At 36.1% G+C, this 12,979-nt stretch overlaps 1 protein-coding gene across 7 annotated transcripts in view; it reads left to right on the top strand.

Annotated features, from left to right (window-relative positions):
* Positions 1 to 12,979, top strand: part of STAU2 (staufen double-stranded RNA binding protein 2) — a 434,298-nt gene that overhangs the window by 146,878 nt on the left and 274,441 nt on the right. For all 7 annotated transcript variants that reach the window (XM_069100127.1, XM_069100123.1, XM_069100126.1 and 4 more), the window contains 3 exons: positions 2,455 to 2,614; positions 5,296 to 5,403; positions 6,223 to 6,435. In XM_069100127.1, the coding sequence (XP_068956228.1) occupies positions 2,455 to 2,614; positions 5,296 to 5,403; positions 6,223 to 6,435 (481 nt within the window). The remainder of the gene's footprint in view (positions 1 to 2,454; positions 2,615 to 5,295; positions 5,404 to 6,222; positions 6,436 to 12,979) is intronic.

Here is a 12,979-nt window from a genome sequence, read left to right as displayed (position 1 = left end):
TGTGTGTGTGTGTGTGTGTGTGTGTGTGTGTGTGTGTGTGTGTGTGTTTGAGGGGAGAAATGGCTGTGTTTATTGGCAGCAGGGAAACAGCCAGTAGTAGACAGAGAGACTGAAGATTAGTGAGAGAGTGGATGTGATAGAGGAAGCAAAGTAGTATAGAGGACAGGATAGAATGAGATCACTTGTGCACTTGTGCAAGGGATTAGGTAACATAAATCTGTAATGAACCCAGTCGGAAGAGTTTCCTAATTTTCCTCTAGCTTCACATGAGGAGTGAAGGTGGTGGATGATGGGAGTAATCTAAGACTGGGTTTTGACAGGACAAGTTTAGTGATAGGATAAGGATTATTAATTTGCAGTGTATTCAAGAGAAGATGATAGTGTGGAGTTGAATTGTTTTACCTCAGTCAGACGGTGAAGGGAGGTGATAATGTAGGAAAGAATGAAGGGTTTTAGGGATTGGAGGTCATAGTGAGGATGAAGAACAGGGTTAAAGGTTGTAAGGCGAAGGGGAAAAGAACTGATATAAGATTGTGATCAGATAGAGAGATTTCAGAGTTCATGAACATGGAAGTAGAACCCTTGTGAGTGATGGTAAGATCAAGGGTATGACCATCTCCATGTATGGCTGAAGTACAGCAGAGAAGTAAGTCACAGGATGCAAGTAAGTTACAGAAGTTATGATCCCTAGAAATGGCAGTAAGAAGTAAGGGTTATTTCCACCTCTTCCTCCCCACCATGATCAATGTAGGTAAGAATGAAAGCGCAATCAGTGCTGGAAAAGGTGACAAGAATGCCATGTCATCTTAGGAATGTATCTCAGCGGTTCAAGAAATTGAAAGGAGGGAGAAAGGAAAAGTTTACACAAATTTGTGGGGACAATCAGTCTTGAGTGGGAAGTTGTAAGGGTTGGGTTGAGGGGGATGGGAATAAGGGGACAGGCAGCGGGAAGTAGGGAACGGGGTTTGTACAATGACAGATGGAAGTTCACAATGACTGAAATCATTCAGAAGATGAGGTATGATAAGTTTGAGATGCCAGAAGGACAGGAAAAATGTAAAAGACCTAATTAAAACTGATAGGCTCATAGAATCCAGAATTGTAAAGGACCTTATAGATCATTAGTTCAGTTGCTTCATTTTACAAATGTGGAAACTGAGGCCAAGAGCATTTAAATGATTTAAGCTGACAGGAGTAGTTTGACTCCAAAACCAATGCGTTTTCCAGTGTTTTACACTGTCTCTCATAAAAGTTAATAGGGAAGAAGTTATAGACTTGGTTATCATCCAAGTCTAAGTGATATTTGAAGGCACAGGAGTGTATGTGATCACCAAAACAGAAAACATAGAGAGAAGGAAAGGAATATTAAAATTTAGGGTGAGGAAGAAGAACTAGGAATAATGTCATGTAGTAGAAAGCATTGTGGATTTAAAATCAGAGGCAGAATGAAGCAATGAAAAGTAATCACAAGATTTCTAATGGACGTCAGTACAATGCTTTTTTCATGGTGTAGAGGTGACTCTGGGCCCTTGAAGGCTCTGCTGGCAGAACACAAGCACTGTCAAATCTTACTAAACTGGAAAGACTTTGATTCCAGGCTTAGTGATTGATATAGATGTGCTTTTGTCCAAGGCATGCTAGCTGAGTTCACAGAGGTTCATTTGAGATGGTTAGATATTAAGTGATTATTTTTTTTTTTTTTGGTCACAGCAATTAAGAGAAATTTTGCTCAGATGCCACAGAGTTGCAGTCTGCATCAGTAGAGAAATATATTCCCACCGATAAAAATCTGAATCCTTGAAGTTTTGATCAGTGTAATAACCTAGTGTAACCTGAAGACTTTTAACTCTCTTCTGCCCCTTCATCATTGAGTCTATGAACCTAAGCAGCAACAACAAATTATATTGATTGTAACGCAATGGCATTGATATATTGGCTAAAATCCAGGACGATAAAAGGACTGACATTTAAGAGAATATGTTGTTGGGGCAGCCAGGTGGCTCAGCGAGTAAGAGCACCGGCTCCAGTGTCGGGATGAACTGGATCAAATCCGGGCTCAGATACTCAGCACCACACCCAGAAATAATAACTGGCTGTGTAACCTTGAGCAAGTTACTTAACCCCTATTGCTTTTTTAAAAAAAAAAGAGAGAATATATTGTTTACCTTTAACTTCAAATTATTTATTTTTAACTGTTTACTAATACTTGAGTGAAAATTATTCAAAATGAGTTTCTCATTTTTTTGTATATGATTTTTATATTATATAGTACTAATATAAGGTAGAGATAATACTTTCATTTTTTTAGCCATACCAACATCTACTTGGAGATATAGTTTCTATAGAGTGCTGAAAGGTACGCTGTAAGATTTATGTAATTTAAAACAAAATATATTTTTAATCTTTATGGAGTATTTTTCCCCCAGTAATAACATTTACTCTTTCCCATTCTAGGTATCATTGTCCAGTGCCTAAGGTTTTTTATGTCCAACTAACTGTTGGAAACAATGAGTTCTTTGGGGAAGGGAAGACTCGTCAGGCTGCTAGACACAATGCTGCAACAAAGGCTCTCCAAGCTCTACAGAATGAACCTATCCCAGAGAAATTACCTCAGGTGCCATTGCTTCTAATACTCAAATGAACTTGCAATTTCATTGACATTGGTTCTCCCTCCAAAAGTGTAGATTGTAACTCATCCAGATCTGCCTATACTGTGTGACTCCTATCTATGTCCTTTCACAAATTCACCCAAGGGGGTTGGATGGGAAGACATATGCAATGTAGATTGGCTCATTTTCTCATAACAACTTGAAGATACCAGTAGAATATGGTGACTATGCCATCATTATGCTTTGCTCTGGTTATTTGAACAGTCCTTATACCGCCCCCTCATATCTTTAGTTAGATATGATATTTAGTGTGCATCTCCTTAATTTCTCATTTCTATTCTGTTTCAGCCTACTCACACGTATTATACATTTCTCCATTGCCCTTTGGGAAATTTTCAGTTTTAATTCTTCTAAGACTTGTGTCCCATGACTTGCCCCATATGACAACACAAGAGAATTTCAGTGTTAAAAAGATGGCCCTTTATTTTAGGAAAAAGCTTGGGGTCATCATAATAAAAATAATAACAGTGGTAATAACAGCTCATATTTCTACTGTGCAAACCCCTGCAAAACAAATAGAAGTTTTATAGTTAAAATGTAACAAAGGAAAGTCATAGCATTTAATCCTTTCTTTTAGTCCCTTGGTTTCCTTCTCTCAATTGTTAAATTGCTAAGGAGGCAAACACATTCTGCTTGATGAATGTGTACCATTTTTGCATAAAAGGAAAAAGTAAATTTTTCTTGATATGGTTAGAGACAAATATGATGGTTCAATTTAACGTCCCTCTCAGGCTGCCCTTCCATTCCTCTGCTGTGCCATGGTTTAAAGCCAGGATTGCACTTTAGTACTGATGAAACTGTAGAATGGGATTCTGAGTATCACTCTTTCCTGATCTTTCATAGTAGCTGAGGATGGTTTGTGAGTCTTCATTCTATGAGTATCTGAGCCCAAGATTTTGGTACTGAGACCTAGCAGTTTTGGCAATGACAGCAGGAAAATGGACATGGATGAAGGAATAACATTAATTTGCCAACATTTGTTGAATATTTAGATGTTGCACTATATTTGACAGAAAACTAAGCATCATATTAGGGAATAGATAGAGGAGAAGGGAATAGTCATTTATCAGGCGCCTACTATGCCAGGCGCCTACTATGTGCCAAGGCACTATGGTAAATACTTTACAAATATTGTCTCATTTGATCCTCACGGTAACCCTGTGAGGTAGGTGCTGTTATGATTCTCATTTTATAGTTGAGGAAACTCAGGCAAAGAGAGGTTAAGTGACTTTCCCAGGGTCTCAAAGCCAGTAAGTATCTAAGGTTGGGTTTGAACTCAGCTCTTCTTGACCCCAGTTACAGGGTTTTACTGTAGCACCTAACTGACAATATTAGAAGATTGGTATGGTTATATATAGATCGAGGGCAGTAGAAATGGGGCCAAAGTCGTATATGATACCAGTTATAAGAATAACTCACATTTGTGTTAAAATTTGAGATTTTCAGAATGCTTGCCCCACAAACACACTAAGATAGGTAGTATAAATAACATTATTCCCATTTTGCATATGAAGACACAGACTCAGAGAGGTTAAGTGACTTGCCCACTCTCATACAGCTACTAAGTGGTATACCTGGAACTCAAACCTAGAACTTCTGACTGATTTTTAGTTCTCTTTTTGCTATTGCCCCCAAAAGTGGAATTTCTATGATATTTAAGCCCTAGAACTTTTATGACAACATGGTATAATAGATCAGTAACCCTGGATTTAGAATTGAAGGACCTATGTTGAAATCCCATCTTTGTTTCTTCCTACCTGTTTTTGAACAAGTCATTCAAGATTTTTTAATGTCTTATTTGAATCTCAGATTCCTCCTGTGAAATGAGGCAATTGTTCATATTGTCCCTAAAATCCTTTCCAGGAATAGATCTAACTGGGAAAAAATATTTTCCTTATGTTGGTCCTAAATTTATCCCCCTACTATTTTTTCTCATTGTTTCTAGTTTTCCTCTCTGAAACCAAGGAGGAAAAAAATAAATTCTTCTTGATAAGATAAATGATTTATCTTATCAAGATATTTGAAGAGAGCTCTCCTCTCCCCCCTAAAGCGTTCTGTTTTCCAGGCTAACCAGCACAACAGATCCCAAGTTGGAACTTTGTGCTTTAAACATTTGCATGAGTAGGCACAGGGAAAGAAAATCAGATATCTATGTTGGGACTCTAGTCTCTCCCAGGGCTGACCATTCTCATAGTACATATTAACAAATGGTATCAACATGTATTTAGACTACTTCATTATTTTGTCTAAGAATTCAATAAATGTTTGTTGAATTGGGTTAATTAGAAGGCATGAAACTATGTAATGAAAGAGCTACAGATGGTAATTTTCTGATTTCAATGTCACTTAAGTTTGACTACCTTGTATACATATGGATGGATTTTGTTTATAGCATTAATTTATAATAAAAACAATTTTATAGCCATATTTTTACATTATATTTTTTGAAAGCTATCCCAAAGCTTTAACAGGAATACAAATTTACAGAAAAATCCCATTCTGGTTGATTTCCATCAAAGCAGTTTCCTTGTCTGCTATTGCTCAGTCTGATGTTATAAATAAGAAGCAAAGTTCCTTGATAATTGACTAAAATATGGCATAAATTTTCTTGTTTTTCATGATCTAGAATGGAGAATCAGGAAAAGAAATAGAAGAAGAAAAAGATGCAAACAAATCAGAGATCAGCTTAGTTTTTGAAATTGGATTGAAACGTAACATGCCTGTCACTTTTGAGGTATGTACTCAATAGAGGTTTTCCTGTTTTTTGTCTGTTCTCCAGTCTTTGGAAATAAATTACCTTGTGAAAATAAATCATAAGTTAGTAATCTGGAAGAGTCAATGTGCCTCCGTAATCTTATGAACCTATAACACATTTGACCTTCCACTAAAGCCCTAGTCCATCATTTCTTTTTTTTTTAAAGCAATCAGGGTTAAGTAACTTGCTCAAGGTTACACGGCCAGTTATTATTTCTGGGTGTGGTGCTGAGTATCTGAACCCGGATTTGATCCAGGTCATCCCGACACTGGAGCCGGTGCTCTTACTCTCTGAGCCACCTGGCCGCCCCTAAGCAATTGGGGTTAAGTAACTTGCTCAAGGTTACATGGCCAGGTGTTTCTGGGTGGGTGCTAAGTGTCTGAGCCTGGTATTCGATCTCCAGGTCTTCTCAACACTGGAGCCGGTGCTCTTACTTGCTGTGCTACCTGGCCGCCCCTGGTCCATCATTTCTTTAATGAATGAGGCAACTTGGTATTCTCCAAAACTATCCTTGTGGAACAAATACCCTGGAAGTTACTACGAAGTTGCATTTACATATGTAGGTCCAACAAAAGACTAGGTATCTGTAGTTAGATAGCTAAATATGGAATGGCTTATCACTATGGGGCTGGCCAATGATGATGAATTTTTGACTGCTGTAACTCATTAGAATTGTTTTCTAAGTCATAGAGGGATTGTTCTCTTTGATGGTGGAAAGAGTACTTTTACCAGTGAAAACTTGAATCCTCACAGTATTGAAGAAGAAGTATAAACACAATGTCCTCTTTTAATTAATAGGTCATTAAGGAAAGTGGACCTCCACATATGAAGAGCTTTGTTACCCGAGTATCAGTAGGAGAGTTCTCTGCAGAAGGAGAGGGAAATAGCAAAAAACTCTCAAAAAAACGTGCTGCAAGCTCTGTGTTACAGGAACTAAGAAAGCTTCCACCTCTTCCTGTGATTGAAAAGCCAAAATTATATTTTAGAAAACGTCCTAAAACAATATTAAAGGTAAGAATATGCATGCGAGAGTGACTAAATTATTAAAAAATGTTAAATTTTTTTATGAAATGAATGAAATGAAATCAGGAAATTCTATAAGATGGCACCTATCTTAACTTATGGGTAATATCTAGGGAAGGATATGCATATCCAGACAAAGTCCAGTATGCTATGTCCCCAGCGTACATAGTACAAAGTAAAAGGACTTACTTAAACACACATACAGATACACATAGGAAACTATACTTGCAAAGCTTTAAAGAGGGCTATGTACTTGGGAGACTTATACTTAATCCAATTGTACTTCCACTGCTTAAAATAATTTTGGATCCTCATTTGTAATTCCTAACTAGTTTATTTGTCTAAAAAGGAACTCAGTCTCAACTCTTACTTATCATACCTCCATTTTGACAAAAAAAAATTTTAGCCAACTAAACAACTCACTTCTATTAGTCTTGTCTCTAAGTAACATTTGGTCATTCACAAAGCTCAAATACCTTTTTAAAAGTCTAAGATTTGTTACTATAAAGACTATTAAAAAAGTGTTCTGCAGGTTCTGAGAACACTTGTACTTTGTACTTTTTGTCTTATTTCAACTATATTTTCCAGTGATTCACTTTTTTCCTTCCTCCTCCCAGAGACCCATTCCTTATAATAAAAAGTAAATATGATGGGGAAAGAAGTTCAGCAAAACTAACAGACACACTGTAAAAAAATCTGACATTAAATGCAGTGTTCCCCATCACCCCAACTTATTGTCTCCACCTTCTACAAGGAGGGGGTGAAAGTGTCTTCTGTCTCTTCTTTCTAACATAGGATTTTACAAATAGCAAACAATAAATGCTTTTTAATTCATTCATTTTTTAGGCCATAATTTTGTAGTTTTCAAAGCTGATTGTTTTATTGTTCCTGATTTTTTCATTTATATTTAGAGTCATTGTTAATGCTATTTTTTGCTTCTGTTTACTCTGTAATTTCATGCAAGTTTTTACTAAGAAGCTTCTTTACTCATCACAGCATAATAAGATCGAATGCCACAACTTGTTTAGCCATTTCCCAATTGATGGGCTTCTATGTCCTTTCCAGTTCTGTGTTTCAACAAAAAGTTTTGCTGTAAATATTTTGGTGTGTATGAGGCCTTTATTTTTTACCATTGCATCTCTGGATCACAGAATATGGACATCTTAGTCACTATCATTACTTAATTCCAAATTGCTTTCCCGAATAGTATAGTAGCATTCCTGTCTTTCTATATCTCCTCCAACATTGACTATTTTCATTTATGTTATCTTTGTCAATTTTATTTTACAATTTGTTATCTTTGTCAATTTGCTAGTTATAAGTTGAAACATTTTTTCAACTAATTTTTTTGCATGGTTGTAAATAGTTTGCAATTCTTTTGAGAATGGTTTGTTCATATTATTTGACTTATCTATTGGGGAATGGCTTTTATTCTTATATATTTTCATTTAGTCATCAACATATATGATCTGTCAGGACTTTATCAGAGATATTTAATTCAAGTTTGGTTTGTTTATTTTTTTTTTTAGTCAACTGCTTTTCTTCATATGTTAGTTGCATTAAATCTATTCATGCACAGACTGGAATTTCATGTCATAGACATTATATATTTTATATTTTATAATTATCTCTATCCCTTGTTAGGTTAAGAATTCACACCCTAGGCATTATTTTCAAAGGTGCCTATTATGATTCTCTTCTTTTTGTGATATGACCTTGAATATTCAGGTCAAGTAATCCTTTTGACTCTATTGTGGCATGTAGTATAAGATGCCACGCTAAACCTAAATTCTGCAAGACTGCTTTCTAGTTTTTCCAGCGATCTTGTTAAGTAGGGAGTTCTTTCCCAAGTTACTTGTTTTAGATCATATTGTACACTGAGATATTGAGTTTAATTTTTTTGTTCTTTTATCTAATCTGTTACATTGATCTTTTCTTATTTTATCACCAGTACTAAATAATTTCTACTTTATTATGGTTTTTGAGGCCTGGAAGTGCTTTCCCCCCCTTTGTTTCTACTTCTAAAATTTGATTTCTCTTTATATTCTAGCTCTTTTATTCCTCCAAATTAATTTTTATATTATTTTGTCTATCAGTCAGTCAACAAGCATTTATTTACTAGGCACTTTCTATATGCCAGGCATTATGCTAAGCTCTGGGGACACAATGAAAGGCAAAAACCATCCCTGTCCTCAAAGAACTCACATTCTAGTGGGAGACAGACACAGCATACAAATAATTAGATGCAAGATACATGCAGGATAAATTGGAGATAAATTGAGCTAAGGCACTTTCATTAGAAGGGATTAGGAAAGTCTTCTTGCAAAAGGTGGGATTTTAGTGAGACTTAGGAAGTTAGGGAATCCAGGAGGCAGAGGCTAGGAGGGAGGGCATTATAGGCATGAAGTACAGTGAGTGAAAATACATGAGTCTGGAGATGGAGAATCTCATGCAATGAACAACAGCAAGGAGGCCAGAAACTCAATTTTAGAGTACTTATATAGGAGTAAGATGTATTAAGACTGCAAAGATTGGGAGGGGCCAGATTATTAAGGGCTTTAAAAACCAAAGAGATGATTTTATAGGTGATAGGGAGCCACTGAATTTTATTGAGTAGAGGAGCAGGGTAGGGAGTTGTTAAGATTAGACCTGTACATTAGGAAGATCACTTTGACAACTGAATGGGGGATAGACTGGAGTGAGAAGAGTCTTGTGGCAGGCAGACTAATCAGCAGACTGTTGTAATAGTCTAAGTGAGATGTGATGAAAGGCTGCACCAAGGTAAAGGAAGTGTGAAAGGAGAGAAAGGGGCATATATACATATGTATATGCATGTGTATCTATATACGTACACATATATACATAAATATATGTGTGTGTGTATATATGAGATGTTAGAAAGGTAGAATCAATGGTACAAGGCAATAGATTGGCTATGGAGGCTGAGAGAGAATGAGGACTTAAGGATGATACATCTTAGGATGTAAACTTGGTTGACTGGGGGGGATGTGGTACCTTTGTAAGCAATAGGAAAGTAGAAAGAGTGAAGGATTTGGGGGGACTGATAATGAGTTCATTTTTGGATATTTTGAGATTAGGATGTCTGTAAGAACATCCATCTTGAAATGTCTGATAGCCATAAAATTAAAAGATGCTTGCTCCTTGTAAAGAAAGCCGTGGCAAATCCGGGCAGCATACTAAAAAGCAGAGATATCACCTTGCTAACAAAGCTCTGTATAGTTGAAACTATGATTTTTCCAGTAGCAACGTATGACTTTGAGAATTGGACTATAAGGAAAGCTGAGTGCCACAGAATGGATGCTTTCAAATTGTGGTGGAGAAGACTTTTGAGAGTCTCTTGGGTAGCATGGAGATCAAATCAGTCAATACTTAATGAAATTAATTCAGGCTATTTACTGGAAGGTCAAAAACTGAAGCTGAAGCTTAAATACTTTGGCCATGTAATGAGAAAGACAGGACTCATTGGAAAAAACCCTAATGTTGGGAAAGATTGAAGGCAAAAGAAAAAGGTGATGGTAGATGGTAAGATGGATAGATAGTAGCATGGAAACAATAAACATGAACTTGGACAGACTTTGAGAGATATTTGAGAATTGAAGGGTCTGATGTACTATGGCCTATGGGGTCATGAACAGTCAGACATGACTGAATGACTGAACAACAGTAGACACTTGGAATCGTGAAGGCGAAGTCAGTAAAGAGGTTAAGGTTGGATAAGTAGGTTTGAGAATCATCAACATAGAGATGATTGTTGAATCTCAGGGAGCTTATGAGATCACCTAGTGAAATGATATAGAGGGAGAAGAGATAGGGGCCTAAGATGTGGCCCTGGACAACATCCATGGTTAGCAGGAGCAACCTGGATGAAGATCCTGCAAAGGAGACTGAGAAGAAGCAGTCAGAAGGAGAAGGAGAGAATAGTGTCACAAAAACAGAGAGAAGAGAGTATCAAGGAAATGAGAGTGATTGATAGTGTCAGAAGCTGCAGAGAGGTCAGAAAGAATGAAGACTAAGAAAAAAAGGTCATTAGATGTGGCAATTAAAAGATCACTGGTAATTTCAAGGAAAACAGTTTCAGTTGAAGGGTGAGGCTGGAAGCCAAACTGTGACGATTTAAGAAGAGAACAAGAAGAAAGGAAGTAGAAATACTGACTGTAGATGGCTTTCTCAAGGAGTTTATCAAGAAAGGGAGGAGAGATATAAGAACAGTAACTAGTGGGGACTGACAGAGAGATGGAAGATAGTTAGAGGAGGGATGAAAGAGGAGGAAATATGTTGGAGGAGAATGCATGGAATGAGATCGTGTGTATATGAGGGAAGGGTTAATCTTGGCAAGGAAAAGGGCCACTTCTTCACCTGAGATGGGTGAAATTGTCTAGATCGGTAAATATCCTCTTGATAATTTGATTGTCTGGCACTAAATCTGTAAATTCATTTAGGTAGTGTTGTCATTTTTATTATGTTGGTATGGGCTACCCATGAGCGCTGAATATCTTTCTTGCTATTTAGGTCATTATTTATTGAAGGTTTATTTTGTAATTGTATTTACACAGATATTTTATTTTTATTTTAAATGCAGCTTATCTCTCTGTTATTGCCTCCTGGATTTTGAGATTGCTCTATAGTAATGCTGTTGATTTTTGTGGGTTTATTTTATAGCTTATTACTTTAATGAAGCTATTAATAGTCTCAATTTCTTGTTGATTCCTTAGGGTTTTTGAAGTCATAGTATCAGAAGATTAGCATAATTTGTTTCCTTTTTTATCCTTATGCTTTCATTTAAAAATGTTTTTAAATTAAAAATTTTTTAACATTCATTTAAAATATTCGAGCTCCAAATTCTCTACCTCCTCTAGGGCCTCTCCAACCCAGGGAGAAAGCAAATGATATAATACCCATTATACATGTGAAGTCATGCAAAACAATTTCTAATATTAGCCTTGTTGCAGAAAAAGCAAGAAAAATAAAGAAGGAAAATATGCTTTAATCTGCTCTTAAGAGTTTATCAGTTCTGTCTCTGGAGGTAGATGGCATTTTTCAGCATGATTCCTTTGGAATTGTGCATCATTGTACTGTTCAGAGTAGTTAAGTCTCTCACAGTTGATCATTGTTACAATATTGTTATTGCCGAGCTCAGTGTTCTCCTTGGCTGTATTCACTTCACTTTCTATTAGTTTATGTATCTTCCTAAGTTTTTCTGAACCCACCCCATTGTCTTTTCTTTTTTTTCCCATTGTCATTTCTTATAGCACAACAGGATTCCACCACAAATGTATGCCAAAACTTGTTCATTTATGTTTTTATTTCATTCTTTTGTCTTATTGCTCTTAACATTTCTCTAAATTTAAAAAAGTTTTATTTTAACAAGCACTTATTTTCTTTCCCATCTTCCATTTGAAAGAAAAAACAAAAACAAAATCCGTGTAACAAATGTTTATAGTCAAGCAAAACAAATTCCTGTATTGACCATGTTCACAAATGTATGTTTTACTCTACATTCTAAGTGTACAAACCTTCCTGTAAGAACAGGAGAAGCATACAGTAGGCTTCTGGGATCATGGATGGTCATTGTGTTGATAAAAAAATCTTAAGTGTTTTAAAGTTGTTTGTCTTTACAAAGTTATAAGACTAAAGAAAATAGAGGTGACTAGGTGGCGCAGTGAATAGAGCACTGGCCCTAGAGTCAGGAAGACCTGAGTTCAAATTCGGCCTCAGACACTTAACACAAAACTAGCCATGTGACCACAGGCAAGTCACCAATTGCCCTACCTTCCCTACTGCAAAAAAAGCAAAAAAAAAAAAAAAGAGACTAAAAAAATATTCTCCTGATTCTTTTCACTTTTTTCATGCAAGTCTTCCTAGGTTTTTCTAAACCTATCCCTTTTGTCATTTCTCATGTCTGGTAATGAAATAATATTTCACTACATTCATATACCACATTTCATTCAGGAATTCCCTAATCGATGGATACTTTAACAATTCTTTGCCACTACAAAAATATGTGAGATATATGTATATATACACCTATATTTGTATAACTATATATGTATGTATATCTCTGTATTTGTATGTATTTGTGTGTATATATATAGTGTGCATATATAGGTGTGTGTATATATATGTGTGTATGTATATATATGTATATATATATATATATATATATATATATGTACACAGAGAGAGAGAGAGAAATTGTTTAAAAATTTTCCTTAATGATTAATAAATTCTGGCCTGGTTATACCCTCCCCATTCCAGTGATTCTTAGCCTCTATAAGTCATTATTTGAACTCATTCCTCATGTTCCACTGCCTTATACTTTATTTCCATTCCCCTCAACCTTCTCCTCCCACCCCAGCAATATCTCACCCCAAAGCTACCCAACCCTTCCATTGTGCTTTCAGGTGCCTGCTCTATAGACAACCAAACTTGTTTTCATTTTAAATATTTTTCTTTCTTATTCCTTCCATCTTCTGACTCACTGAAATCTGGCTTCCTCCTGGGGATATTGCCT

The sequence above is a fragment of the Petaurus breviceps genome, unplaced genomic scaffold, assembly GCF_028583685.1.
Source record: "Petaurus breviceps papuanus isolate PSGF00001 unplaced genomic scaffold, PetGlider_PUasm1.0 38, whole genome shotgun sequence".
Lineage (NCBI taxonomy): Eukaryota > Metazoa > Chordata > Mammalia > Diprotodontia > Petauridae > Petaurus > Petaurus breviceps.
The sequence above is the reverse complement of the archived record's forward strand: the minus strand, read 5'-3'. Positions and strand labels throughout refer to the sequence as shown.